The sequence below is a fragment of the Helianthus annuus genome, chromosome 15, assembly GCF_002127325.2.
Source record: "Helianthus annuus cultivar XRQ/B chromosome 15, HanXRQr2.0-SUNRISE, whole genome shotgun sequence".
Taxonomy (NCBI): Eukaryota; Viridiplantae; Streptophyta; class Magnoliopsida; order Asterales; family Asteraceae; genus Helianthus; species Helianthus annuus.
The window spans coordinates 12,809,830-12,824,078 of record NC_035447.2 but is presented as its reverse complement, the minus strand read 5'-3'; the positions used below and the strand labels follow the sequence as shown (position 1 = coordinate 12,824,078).

General features: G+C 36.1%; 2 protein-coding genes across 3 annotated transcripts; both read right to left on the bottom strand.

Moving 5' to 3' along the window:
• Positions 1–1,369: 1,369 nt before the first annotated feature.
• On the bottom strand, positions 1,370–5,445 carry LOC110910722. The gene is made up of 4 exons (XM_022155319.2): positions 5,277–5,445; positions 5,018–5,091; positions 2,862–4,512; positions 1,370–2,110 (listed from the first exon to the last, which is right to left on the bottom strand). Exons 1-4 carry the CDS (start codon positions 5,443–5,445, stop codon positions 1,440–1,442), a joined length of 2,565 nt encoding a protein of 854 aa, XP_022011011.1. The 3' UTR covers positions 1,370–1,439.
• A 584-nt stretch (positions 5,446–6,029) lies between these two features.
• LOC110910723 (phosphatidate cytidylyltransferase 1) lies at positions 6,030–12,311 on the bottom strand. Of its 2 annotated transcripts, none has more exons than XM_022155321.2 (11): positions 12,169–12,311; positions 9,709–10,026; positions 8,533–8,684; positions 8,282–8,423; positions 7,556–7,712; positions 7,406–7,453; positions 7,240–7,326; positions 6,849–6,977; positions 6,707–6,763; positions 6,539–6,622; positions 6,030–6,448 (listed from the first exon to the last, which is right to left on the bottom strand). In XM_022155321.2, exons 2-11 carry the CDS (start codon positions 10,014–10,016, stop codon positions 6,359–6,361), a joined length of 1,254 nt encoding a protein of 417 aa, XP_022011013.1. In that variant the 5' UTR covers positions 10,017–10,026; positions 12,169–12,311; the 3' UTR covers positions 6,030–6,358. The 2 variants fall into 2 exon arrangements, with proteins under 2 accessions (XP_022011013.1, XP_022011012.1); XM_022155320.2 differs by having other exon boundaries at positions 9,709–10,052; positions 12,169–12,307.
• Positions 12,312–14,249: the final 1,938 nt, after the last annotated feature.

Genomic DNA, 14,249 nt, shown 5'->3' with positions numbered 1-14,249 from the left:
AAGCTTTATTATTAATATAAGTGTTTAATTTAATTTTACTTTTATATATATTGAATATTATTTAACAAAAAAAATAACAATAAGAGGAGGCACATCCTCTACACCCTAGGCACATCATCAAGGTGTGAGAATGACCTTTTAATGGCGTGGCAGCTTAGGTGAAGGACCATCCTCAAAGGATTGGCTCTCCTACACACCCTATAGCTAAGTGTGGGTTGTATATATTAATTGATGTATGTTTAGCAAGTGTGTAACTATATGATAATGTGGGTGTTGTACCTTGGCTCCACTTAGCATCCTGCTATATGTTTTTGAGTGGAATGATATGGTTTGGTTCATGTTGGCTGTTAAAAAAAAGAGACCAACAACAAGATCAATCATGGGTTGGCTGTTAAAAAAACTAACAACAAACGAACAATGATTTTTTAAAAATATTTAAAAATATTTTATATTACACTATTAAAGATCATGAACAATAAATACAATAAATATAACATAATATTAACCCGTAATATTAACCCGTAGTTAAGAGGGTGTTTGGGATTGCTTATTTAACTCTAAAAGTGTTTTTTTGTCAAAACTGCTTATTGATTTATGACTTTTTCAAAATAAGTCTTTCAAAAAGTGTTTGGTTTAGGTTTTGTGGTGAAAAGAGTAAAATAACTAAAAAAAGGATATAATAAGTTTACATGTTTAGTTGATATTTTAAAGGGGATAGATAGATTGGTAATTTAATGATCAAAAAGTCAAAAGCTATTTAAAAAGCCAGGATTTTGCGGCTTTTGAAAAACAACTTTTTACTTCTAATCAAAAAGCCAAAATAAAAAGCACTTTTAGCATTGCCAAACACCTTTTTAACTTATTGGCTTTTTGAAAAAGCCAATAAATCATTTCCAAACTCAATCCCAGACACCCTCCTAAGTGTAAAAAATATTTTGTCGAACTAATTAGAGATAAAAACTAGAATATAGCCATCTAAACATTGGCAAAGCATAGTGAGGGCGGGAGGGGGCGGTCGACCCCCGAACTTTTCGCTCAGTAGTGGAGAGTATATAGTTTTCGTATAGAAATTTTTGGGTATATACGTTTTCGACCCCCGTTTTATAGAAATTTTTTGGTATATACGTTTTCGACCCCCCCCCCTCTCGGTCGGAAATCTCAACTTCGCCACTACATCTAAAATGGTAAAAATACCAAATTAAGGCATTTACATGCGATGACAGTTAATTTTGGTTATGTAATAATTCCACTTGCTATTTTCATAATCCTTTTTTTTTTCTTTTGGATCAATCATTCTTGCAGTGCATGGTGTACAATGTAAATTCTTTGTCAAGTGTTTGATGTAAGTAAACTGATATATATGTATCTCTTTTTTGAAAGGACTACCATTATCATATGCTACATGCATGTTGTATTTTATACATATATGGATTGGTCCTTTACATCAACAAATCATCAAAAACAAGCTCATCTAACAGATCATCAACAAGCAACTCTTCAAGCTCAATGCCTACAAACTCCGCATCAGCTTGTAAGTTCATCCAACCACTCCCTTTGGCCAAATCACGGCTCACTATATCATCTAACGACGGTTGCAACTCGGGTTTCCAACTCAAGTACATGTTAACAATATCCCATACTTGTTCTAGAACACGACACCCTACAGGCATAGGACTCACCTTTGAACGGTAAGTCAACGCATGTGGGCAATAAGTGTATGTTCTATTATGAATCTCCAATAACGCCTCGTTGATTAAATCGAAAAGAAGAAGATGATGGTCGTTGATAATCTTTTGAACAACCTCCTCGTCTTTCATGGAATCCAAGTCTTCGAGAAGTTTGGTTTGAAGGAAACTAGTTTCTACTTCCTCGAATAACAAAGGGTCGATCGGTTGGTAACTAGAATACCATTCTCCAAGGAGTGTATTCTTCAGAAAACCTGACTTCTCCAACACTTGTTTTACAAATTGGAATTCAGCGTTGTCCTTAACCGACTCGAGATCCAAGTGTAAGAATCCATTTTTAACCGTCTTATTAGCTGCACTCGTGCCCATGTTAGCTCGTTTGCCGTTAACATCATTCATAGAGGACATGCGCCGTTTGTTTTCAACTGCAACCATCAATGTAGTTCCATGTTAGGAATATATATATATATATATATATATATATATATATATATATATATATATATATATAGGGGAAAGATAAATCGAAAACCCATGTGAGTTGAGAAAACCCAAATAAACCCTATGTAACATTTTTATTTTTTTCTAAAAAAATAGGGAATGTAATATAAATGTACACGGACCTATTTATGAAAAAAAATGTAAAAAACGCTTACTAGTTTTTTTTTTTAAAAATGTTGAAAATTTGTATGTTACATTTTTTTTGGGCATAGATATTATGTAACCTGTAATTTGTAACATTTTTAAAAAAAAAACTACTTGGTGTTTTTTTGTGTTTCTTTCTTAAAAATGTTCAAATATATGTATATTACATTTCCTATTTTTTTAAAAAATGTTTCTTGAGTTTACATGGGTTTTTTACAAAGGTTTTCTGAGTTTTCTCAACTCAAGTGGGTTTTCGATTTATCCTTCCCCTATATATATATATATATATATATATATATATATATAGGGTGGGGTTCTACAGTGAACACTAGTGTATTTGCGAACTGAGTGAACAAATCCTGGCCATTGATCTACACACGTGTATGGCCAGGATTAGTTCACTCAGTTCGCAAGCTACACTAGTGTTCACTCTTGAACTTAATCCTATATATATATATGTATATATATATATATATATGACAATGAACTTTTTTTTTAAACGGAGCAAGTGACAGGGTGAAGGAAGAATACATTCCAACAGTGAGTTGCGTATGTCGATTAGAGAAGACAAGTAAAATGCTGAATCTTCTTTCTCAACTTCTAGGTTATCATCAACCTCGTAACCGGAGGTTAATGATAATGTATCTTCTTCGTTGTGTACTTCTGCGTTTTGAGGAACACCCGTATGGTCAGAATCTGAGGCTAATGATGAATTATCTTCTTCTTGATGATCTGCAGTGTTGTCGGCTACCTGCTTTCGTACAACGCCGCTAGACTTGTTCTCATTTCTTAGCTTTTCATCGGAAACCTTTTTGAACATTCCAAGAATTTCGTTAAAAGGCTTGTCGTTCTCAAGTTGTATAGCAACACGAGGCTCCTCTTGACCGTCGGAACTATTTGTTTCGACTCCAAGATCTTCATCAACAACATGCCTTTGGTGATCACTTTGTTCTTGAGATTCATGACTATGATTTTCGTGCATGGCCTCGTCTTTCTCAATTGAACTAGTTTCGTGCTCGGCTTCACTTTCGGAATTTTTTTCTTGATGAGTGGATTCATCTGTACCGACTCCCGTATTTTCATCGACATCCTCATCGTCTTTCTCAACTAATTTGGTTTCCTGCTTATCTGGCGCATTTCGTCTTTCGGGATATACAAGACGATCTGTTGATATCTGATCATCGAAGTTTGTGTTTATATGTATTTCCATAGTGGGTTTCTCCGGAAACTCGTGATTTTGCGTGAAATCATCGGGACTGATATTAGGTAACGAACGCATTCTTTTATGTGTTTTCCGATTCCCAGCTACAAACAGCTTTGGTTTATGATCAGTACTATGTTGCTTCATTAACTTTTCGTCTCTAGTCGATGTTTGGCTAAGCAACTTACGATACTTGCTCATCGATTCACTAGTGGAAGATGTTTTCTTATGATGTGCTTTATCACCAGATGAGTTTTTGCTGCTCTTAAGCTTGTCGGGGCCGACTTTCTTTGGATCTTTGGAAGATTTACGACCACCGTACGGGACCTTGTGAAAAACGGCGTCCATAAGAATCCGACGCTTCTCCTTTCTCCCGTCGACTTTGATGACCAACCCGATCTTTTGTTTAAGACTCTTGGATTGATTTGCATTTTGCTTTTTGCTATCCTTTCGTGAAGTTGACGCTGCAGTGGCTCTAAAAGATGCTGGTCTTGTTAACATTGGTTTCGGAAACTCGGCCCATTGGTTCATAGGTAGAATGAACCTGTCCTTTGTAGTCTGTATATCTTTAACGTTCCGCAACTTATGTTTAAGTTCCTGTAGCTCAGCATCTCGTTTTTTTGTTTTTGCGGCAAGTAAGGGGAAGGAGAGAGACTTTGTTAGTCCAACGTTTCTGGACTTGATCTGAGCCGGCTTTCTATCTGGAACGTGGTCGGTTGCTCGTTGTCTCAAGTAACTGACGGTTAACATGGCTGCACATATATCGCATTTTCTCCTCTTCTTAATAGTTCCTGGGCTCTGACAGCTGGTGTTGGAGTTGGAGTTGGAGGTGGAGTTGGCTTTCTTTTTTGGTGAATGCGTCGGGGACGAGGAGGAGCGTCGCCATTGATTCTTTCCCCTTCGTTTGGCCATTTCACTTGAGATGAGAGATCTGATTCGAAATTTCTTCGAACGAGTTTCTGCGCTTTCTTGTTCATTGAGCTGCACATAGATATTGTTGTGAGTGTAGTTGTAGAATCAAGAGTAAACTACAAAAATCGTCCTTTATGTATGTCACTTATTGCAAACTGTGTCCTTTATCTTCAATAATTACAGAAAACGTACTCGATGTTTGCAAACCCTTGCAAGTTATGTCCTTTAGCCCTAACTCAGTTAACTTTTTGTGGTTAAATCTGACCAAATGAACCCCACATGAGGGTATTTTGGTCATTTTACTCTCACGTGGGGTCTATTTGGTCAGATTTAACCACAAAAATACCCTCACGTGGGTCCATTTGGTCAGATTTAACCACAAAAATTAACTGAGTTAGGGCTAAAGGACACAACTTGCAAGGGTTTGCAAACATCGAGTACGTTTTCTGTAATTATTGAAAACAAAGGACACAGTTTGCAATAAGTGACATATATAAAGGACGATTTTTGTAATTTACTCTAGAATCAATCCAGGACAAAGAAGCCAATTAGCCAGAACATGCATCTTACTGACTTTGGGGGGTTTGTTCTTTTTAGGAACTTCTGGCGGTTGACTTGTGCTAGCGGTCGCTTCGCTACTCCCCCCATCTACAATTTTTTTCAAAATTTAATTACACATGCTAAGGCATATACCGATATACGTAAACGGCTTAGTTCATTAGTTATTGACAGTTTGCGTTAGTACGTAACGCCTGCTAGGAAATATAAGGAATTTTATGGAGTTGTATGATGGTTGTTGAAACAATAATAAGTTGGAATGGAATGATAATTACCAGTAATTTGCTTTCCAGAACCTTGCCTCTTATTGGGCAGCCCCTTGCGGGTATTTTGCCATTTGTGGCGGCGATTAAGCGCATCAAGTATCTTAGTCACACGGGAATTACCATTACCATTATTTGGTAAGGAAAGTTTAGATGACGGAATCCGCATGCTCTTTCCCATTTCGTCTGTTCAAAATCTGGTCCAAAACAAACAAACAAACAAACATGTTAACATAACAATCAACGATATCTAAACATCAATCACGCCTTTAATGACGAAAGGAGTGTCGTTGATTAAGAAACATTTCATATATTTTTGTTTAGAAAAAGTTGAAACAATACATGTATGTGTTCCAAAAAGAAGAGATATTGCAGGGACATAGACACACATGAAGAATTGATCTTGTTTTGATGAAAGAAAGTTTGTACCTTTGAAAGAAAATAACTAACCAATCTTGATTCTCTGTTTTTTCTCCCTCACATCCATCCACTTTTATATGCTTACCATCCACTTGCCCCCTCTTTATGATTTATGATTTATTTCCTCATTCAGACAAATATGTTTTTAAGGTATTACCTTATAATTTTATTTTATTTTATTTACCAAGTGTACATTTTTTGTTATTCCAAACATATTTCTTTCTAAAACAAGCATGTTTATTTAATATATTCAATGAATCTATTTTGCAAGCCAGATGAGATGAGTGAACAGCCTATCATTATTGTAACATCATAATAATAATAATAATAATAATAATAATAACATTAATGATAATAATAAATTAATAATAATAAAAAATTACAATCCTCCAATAGGAGTTTTGGCAATATAAGTAAGCATCCTCAAAAGTGACATACAAACTAAAAACTCATAAAGTGAGTATACTTTTTTTTTTTAATCTGTTTATGGGACAAACCTGAAATGATACAAAAGACGCGCGCCTACATTCTCATCTACATCTTAAAGACTTAAAGAGAGATGGGTCGATGGACGCAAGCAACAAAGGACAAATATTTCTATCGACTGTACACGCGTATGTGTCTATGTCTATGCAGGACCAATACAAAAAGTCCAGCATAATACAAACCACTCTTCAAGATTCGCCATACTGCTTATCTCCGATGATTTGCCCAAGCTTTGCGTACAATGCTCGTTGCTCCTTGTAAGACAGGTTCATTACAATCTGAAACATTAAAACACAATCAAGGTATTTAAATTCCACAGTTTACTTTTTCGCTTTTATTTCTTAATAAACTAGGTATAACATATATACCTGGTCGAAAATCATCCCAACCGATACACTTTGAGCCACGATAAACGACTGGTGGTAAATGTATGCAAAGACAGCCATCACCATCTGCATGCATCGAAAGACTAAACGAGTTAACGGCCAAACATATGAACCTACAAAAACTTTTCTTTGTCCTTTATTTTCGCTCACCTGACAATCCATTCGGTCTGTCATTCCACCGTGTCCAGGAATACTATCCCCGAAATCCTACACAAATGACAATAAAATAACATAAGAACATGGGAAAATGTGGCATGAATCACAAAAGTTGAAAGTTGTAGACATGTTGCACCTTGATCTTGAAGGCTCGTTTAAAACCACTAGCAAAGAAACCTCCAAAAGGTGCAATAATCGAAGCAAAAAGTCCAAGAGCCAAAGCGTGCCATTGCACAGGCAAAACATGTATTTCGGTCCATGGAAACTGCATAGGGAAAAGTAACAAGACTAATATTATAAAAAGTAAAATGCCATTTTCGTCCCTGAGGTTTGGCCAGTTTTGCAAATTTCGTCCAAAGGTTTGTTTTCTCGCATCATGGATCCAAAAGGTTTGAAATCTTGCCATTTTCATCCGGCTCGTTAACTCCATCCATTTTTCTCCATCAACTCAGGGGTATTTCCGTCTTTTTTGTTAACTTAATAAACTATATTAAGCTAGCTGAGACCGTTATTTCTATTCAACTTACCCATTCAGGAAGCCATCCAGGTAATGCAAACGTCTCTGGCGTAAACAGCGGGCCAGGGTCACACTGAAGCCAACCGGTTGATAGGTCCTGCAACACGATTCTCAAAGTTAATGTCTCAAAATTAAACTTGTTAATGCAAAGATGATTTCTTAGTTAAATGAAGAACCTTTCTGGGGCATGTTAGCCACTGGAAGCGACCCAAAAAATTAGCAAGCTGCAGATGACATGGCGTGTTACTAATTGGCATATAACATTTTTTTTTTGTACGAAAAAAAAAGTAAAAAGATAACATAAATAGGCAAAAATTTATGATCACCAGGAAGGCAGATATAATTGTTGTAACCGATGCTCCGATAAATCCCTCCCAGGTCTTCTTTGGGGATAATTTGATTAATGGAGTTTTTCCAAAGAAGAAGCCAAAGATGTAGGCAGCAATATCGTTGATAACGATCAGTGACGCGGGAAGAAGAAACCTGTGGTACAATTGGATTGCATTCAAACATGTGCATCTGAAACTTGTTACATTTTAAATGTTGAGTAAAATGCCATTTTCGTCCCTGAGGGTTGGCTACATTTGCGACTTTCGTCCAAATGTTTGTTTTTCGGCATCTGGATCCAAAAGGTTTTAAATCTTGCCATTATCATCGGGCTCGTTAACTCCATCCATTTTTCTCCGTTAAGTCAGGGATAATTCCGTCTTTTTTGTTAACTTAAAGGGCAATTCGGTCTTATTCACTTCATGTAAGTACAAGCATTTAGCATAATGTACATAAAAGGAAAAAGACCGAATTGTGTATTAAGTTAACAAAAAAGACAAAAATACCCCTGACTTAACAGAGAAAAATGGATGGAGTTAACAAACCGGATGAAAATGGCAAGATTTCAAACCTTTTGGAACCAGACGCGGAAAAACAAACCTTTGAACGAAAATCGCAAATCTGGCCAAATCTCAGGGACGAAAATGGCATTTTACTCATTATGCTATGTAAAGACTTTTTTCTTATAAACTAATGGATGTTAAGATATCTGTTAGTTATGTTACCAGAAAATCCCTTCGAAAATATTGGCGACTGTGAAAGAGGACTGCGTGAACACCACAATAAGGATCATATGTGTCCATGCATACTGGCCAAACTGATACTTGTACATTTTCTTCTTTAACGAGAGAATGAACCATACAAAACCTGACCAACACAGTAGAAAAAAAAATCCAATTACTATTCAGAAGTTGTCAGAGAAAAAAAAAAAAAAAAAAACTGGTGTTTGCTTTTGAAGTTTTACTAGGATACCAACCTGCTATGTACAAGAAATAACAGGTAACCATATGATATTTGATAAGGTTGGCCACAATTTTGTACAACAACTTGTCAGTTGTGACGGTATTGACAAGCCGCTGACTAAGTATACGACCATATACAAATAGCGTCGCCGTGAAGAAGAAATGCCTGCAATGAACATTCACTAACATCAACTTCCAAACAATTGGTCTTGTAACGTACCCAACGAACGTTTTAGCTGGTAGAGTTCTGTCCAACACAGGTTTGTAAAAAAATATGGAGTAAATTGCATTTTGCGTCCTTTTAAGTTTGAGCCAAATCGCAGGCGTTGTCCTTTAACTAACGAAAGTTACACCTGATGTCCTTTACGTTACTGTTTCATCAGGCGGTGTCCTTTTGCCCAAACCCAGTTACTTTTTTCTGTTAATTCTTATTACGTGCTACTTACATGAGGGCATAATCGTCATTTTAACTAATTTTATGTTAATATATATTATTTATATTTAATTTCGTTTTAGTTATTAATTGAAATGGACCATTATGTCCTCATGTGAGTGGCACACGTTAAGAGTTAACAGAAAAAAAAATTTAACTGGGTTAGGGCAAAAGGATACGGCCTGATGAGAAACACTAACATAAAGGACATCATCATCATCATACTCAGTAATTCCCACCAATAGCAAAGCTAAGGTAGGGTTTAAGGAGGGTAGATGTAGACAGCCTTACCTCTTCCCCGTAGGAATAGAGAGGCTGCTTCCAGTGAGACCCCCGGCTCGATTGTAGTTTTGTATCAAGCCTTAAACCTAAGGCACATAACACTCAAACAATCGGGACAGAGACCAATTGGTGCATGTACCCCCGTGTCTTTCAGCTATCAACGCCACCACATGATGCATGATTAACCATCGGCCGCTTTTAACGTTATTTTCACGAAATTAGTAAATTAACCTTAAAGTTAGTACCATTTCACTTTTGCCCCCCCGAGCGCCCACACATATATACATTATATGTGCACACCGCAAGCGGGGCAACTAACATAAAGGACATGTAGTGTAATTTCATTAGTTAAAGGACAACGTCTGCAATTTGGCTAAAACTTAGAGGACGTAAAATGCAATTTACTCAAAAATATGGTTTCAGTTATAAGGAGTGAACTCTTGACAATAGCAAACCCTAAAATCATTTTTCTTACCAATTTAAATGCTTAAATCCGGGAAGTTGCTTGTCTTCGTTTGCTTTTCGTAGCAGACCGAACAGCTCTTTTGCCATGAAAATTTGGATGATGACAACCATGGCCCATATATAGAGATGCCCCATGTAGACGACAAATATAAAACCACCGATCATCCACATACTTGAATAAGCGCGAATCAGCATTGACTTGTACTTATTTTGATCATTAACCAAAAATTGCTTTCCATTAGCTTGCCCTGCATCTGCTGGAACCTCATTTGAACCCTTACGCCGTCGCATCCGTCCAACACTGTTCTCCTTTATCATGGTCCCAAAGCTACAATGCGTACTTAATCAACAAGCCTAAACAACATAATGCAATAAAATGACTCAAAAGAATAAAATTTGATATCATGATCATAGTTGCTAATGGCGAATAGCGATAAGTTACATATATGCTACATAGAGAATAGCGATAAATAACGGGCGCTATTTTATAAATAGCGATACACTAGAGAAAAAAAAATTTAAAAATTTATATGTATATTAAATCAAATATATGCTATTTTACATGTATATTTAACAAAACTTAAAATCCAGCTATCTTGTAGCTATATTTAATTGCTATTTATATTAAAAAATAAATAAATTGTCGTTATTATCGCTTCTATCTCTACAACCCTAATAGCGAGCCTAGACCTATACGCTACGTAGCGCGATTGCTACGCTCGCTATTGACAACTATGATCAATGATAATATTTAGGAAGATCAATACATTAAAGAAAGCCAGTTGATTGGAATTGCCGAATTGGAATTGGGATTGCAACAACTTGGTATGACAATAAGTAGCAACCATTGTGATTGCCAAACATAAATTCAATTCTATAACCCTTTGGTAGCATCACATTCATGCTTATATCTATGACCAATCAAGGGAATGTGACATCATTACAGAACAACTTCCGAATGGCATTGACCCCACTTATACGATAATCATACATCAAACATGCATGTATGATTCAGAAACACAATATCTAGAAATGAATACTTGTACATAACTACATATATGAGTTTCTGGTTTAGTTGGCCATATTTAAGCAGTTGTGTTGACAAAGTAAATACAAATTGTTACTATTAGATCAAAGCGGCAGTGGCGGTGATGAGGGTGTGCGGGGAGGATCACCACACAGGACCAGTGATTTCGAGGGCCATGTTTTTTTTTTTTTAAATCCGATATATATACACACACACACATATATATATATGTTAATTTTTTTTAAATAGTATACCCATACTAACTCCAAGATAGGCCTATTTACAAAACAATTTTTATGGTTTAGGTTAGCCCATTGGCATTAGGTTTAGTGAGCCCAATACCCATTTGATTTTAGAAAATAATAATAATAAGACATTACGGAATGGCACATTTTTTTGAGAGCTCGAACAGGGTACATGAATTCTCAAAGACATGCCATTGCAAAGCGGTATGTGAAAGTGAATCACCACACAAAAACAATACAAACGATTAATCACTTAGAATAAAAAATGTGTACGGCACAAGAATTTAACGTGGTTCGATCCCAGTGGGGAACCTACGCCCACGAGCTGCAACTAGGGTTTTCTCATTTAGCTCAGACAAATATTACAATTACATATGGGAATGTCTTATAAAGACCATGTGTAGTGGAAGGGGAAAATAATGCCCCCAAGTGTGGGCATTTTACGCCATGTGGCGGTCCAGTCAGCAAAGGGGCATTATTGGGCGTTTTCTAAAATGGGTGTAGTGGGGATGGGGCATTATTGGGCATTATTGGGGCATTAAATAAAAAAAAAGAAAAAAAAAAGAAAAAATCTTATTGGATAGGAAAAAGGGGATGAAATCTGATTGGACAAAGACAAAGGGTGTTGGGCGTGGTTTATAAAACGCCAAAGGGGCTTTTTTTGATTTTTTGCTAAAAAAAACGCCCCATGTAATGGTGCATGGGCGTTTTCAGGCGTTTTTTTTGAATTTTTTTTAAAAAAAACGCCCCATTACACAAGGTCTAAGATCCATATACACTTATATGAGTCGCGTTTTTCAAGGGAATGCCAACTATAGGACCAGTATACACCTATTGTCAGGGGTGTCAGCTTCGTCGTGTGGCGTGATGTCAACGTATACATGACCCGTATACAAGTTGTACATATAGCTAGCAAGACAACCAGAAGAAAAACAAGTTGTACATATAGATTTTGTGTATCTTTTACTCCTATATAAGCCCTACCTACCTACCTAGTGACTAGTGAGTGTCTACTTCTATTCCAATCAGCCTCTAAAACCATATTTCTTTCACACATCAAATTTCAAAACCCTAACTAAGCAAGCAAGCGTTCAAATTAAGCTTCTGATATCAATTAACCATAAAAAGAAAGATGCGTAACATGAATGAATGAATGTATGAAAGAGTAAAGAAATCAAGTGATGTAACAGAAGCAAACCTAGCAGTCAGTCAAATCTGAATCAGTATGTAGGAGTGAGTGAAATCAATTCTCGATATTTTGCAGACTAAACACACATGCGTGTATGTATATGTATATCTATCTATCTCTATACTAAATCATAGAGTTAAACTATAAAATTTCTCCCTAAAGTAAGGCAAATTTATAATGTTTAATGCAAACGTGTTATATTTGACTCAACTCATTTCCGCACATAATTTGCATCAACTGAAGAAAACGTATATAAAAATAAGCACGAAAATATTTTATATTTGACCTGACTTATTTCCTTGAAAAATTACTTCGAAATGTAACAAATTAGTGTTTTTTTAAGTTCAAAGATGATATTGTGTTGCGACGGCGTCGAAACGTAAAGTAAGTTGATTGTACGGTCTAATGAAAATGTATTATATTTGACTCGACTGATTTCCGAACAACATTTACGTTAAAACGTAGACCATCTGAAAACGTACATAAAAATATTCATGAAAATGTATTTATATGTGACCTGGCTCATTTCTGAAGAAAAAAAATTACGTCGAAACGTAAATCAATTTGAATTTATACCGACACGTAAAGATGTAAAAATAAACACTTAAAACTAAATGGATATAAGTGTAAAAACAGAAACTAAATAGACTAAAGTACTAAAATAAAAAAAAAATTATTGTAGCGCCGATGCGCCGGACACTACAGTAACCCCAACTTGTTCTTTAATAATATTTATTATAAATATAAATTGATTGTGTCGAAACTTTTAAATTTGTAAGTCTAGTCCTATATGATATAGTGGTGACAGATATATTTGCTTTTTGTAGTTGTTGATTTCCATTTTAGGGTTACTTTTTTTTAACGGCAAATTTGGATCACTGACGGACCACTGGAGTATCCTCGTGCCACGAGCAGAACCACCTGATCATATCCATCTCCACTAGGCAATATAATGCCTTATACACCAATTCAGGAGAAAACCCAATAAATCTGGGAAAAAACCCCTTTGTGGGAATCGAACTCATAACCTAATGGTCATAAGCCTTATCCCACCACCAAGATACCACTAGGCTATAATGCCATGGGTGGTTACTTTTTTTTAACATAACTAAAGTGTCATTGTATTAAAAAAGAGGTAAAAAAAAACACAAGTTTTCAACCACCGCCTCCGTATTGATTGTATTTGTATAACCAACCCCAAGCCAAACTTCGAATGTTGGCCTTTTAGGGACCACCATTGTAAGAATACTTGTATTGTTAGGTTTTGCCCTTAGATATGAATGGTAATAGTTATTAAAGGCGCTAGGCGTACTCAAGGTGCATAGGCCTCATCTGGGGTCTAGGCGTAAAAAAAACGAGGGCCTGAGAAAATAAAAGCACACAACGAAAAAAATTAAAAATATATTATGTACTAGAAAAATAATAATATTCTTCAAAGAAAATAAACCAAAACCTTTTATATAACATTTAACATCATGTATTTGGTACCAAAAGTTCAAGAATATTAGTGTATTGGTGTAGAAAAGTGGTTTTCATTAGATAACAATAGAAATTTGGCTGGAATCTTGCTAGAATTTAGAGAATTTGGCCGGAAACTCTAAGGATTCTAGGAATTGCGTCGGAATCTACTCCGGAATCATCACTTGGAGAATTAAAGCAATTGCCTTGACTCAAGGCGCAATTGCCTCGCCTCGCCTGAAAAATGGGCCTAGGTGCAAGAGGTGATGGCTTTTAACAACTATGTGAATGGTATTTAAAAACTGGCATGATAGTTATAAGAACAAAGCTAATAAAGTATGACGGGAGTTGAAGGATGAAGTTGCACACTTGCACATATGCGGGATCTTTAGAGGACATGTATTCAACATTGCAATACTTGCACATATGCGGGATCTTTAGCGAACCGAACCGAGCGGCTCGGTTCTAAACCGAACCGAGTTCGAGCATAAGATTTCTGCTCGATTTTCTAAATCCGAACCGAGCACGAGCATATCTCCGTTCAGTTCGGCTCATGAACACCCCTAGCAATATCGTTGTATAAAGATGAAGTAATGATGAAAAATGTATCACACTCAATGTTTTAAAAAACC

What these genes read in the sequence shown, in the direction of transcription:
- LOC110910723 (XM_022155321.2), bottom strand. Translation starts at nt 10,016, where the DNA reads ATGATAAAGGAGAACAGTGTTGGACGGATGCGACGGCGTAAGGGTTCA. An exon ending in GGATTTAAGCATTTAAATTG is followed by an intron (nt 8,685 to 9,708) that starts GTAAGAAAAATG and finishes TGTTCATTGCAG; the next exon opens with GCATTTCTTCTTCACGGCGA. An exon ending in CAGACCGAATGGATTGTCAG is followed by an intron (nt 6,623 to 6,706) that starts GTGAGCGAAAAT and finishes CGATGCATGCAG; the next exon opens with ATGGTGATGGCTGTCTTTGC.
- LOC110910722 (XM_022155319.2), bottom strand. Translation starts at nt 5,445, where the DNA reads ATGGGAAAGAGCATGCGGATTCCGTCATCTAAACTTTCCTTACCAAAT. An exon ending in TTCTGGAAAGCAAATTACTG is followed by an intron (nt 5,092 to 5,276) that starts GTAATTATCATT and finishes AAAAAATTGTAG; the next exon opens with ATGGGGGGAGTAGCGAAGCG. An exon ending in ACGCAACTCACTGTTGGAAT is followed by an intron (nt 2,111 to 2,861) that starts GTATTCTTCCTT and finishes TGATGGTTGCAG; the next exon opens with TTGAAAACAAACGGCGCATG.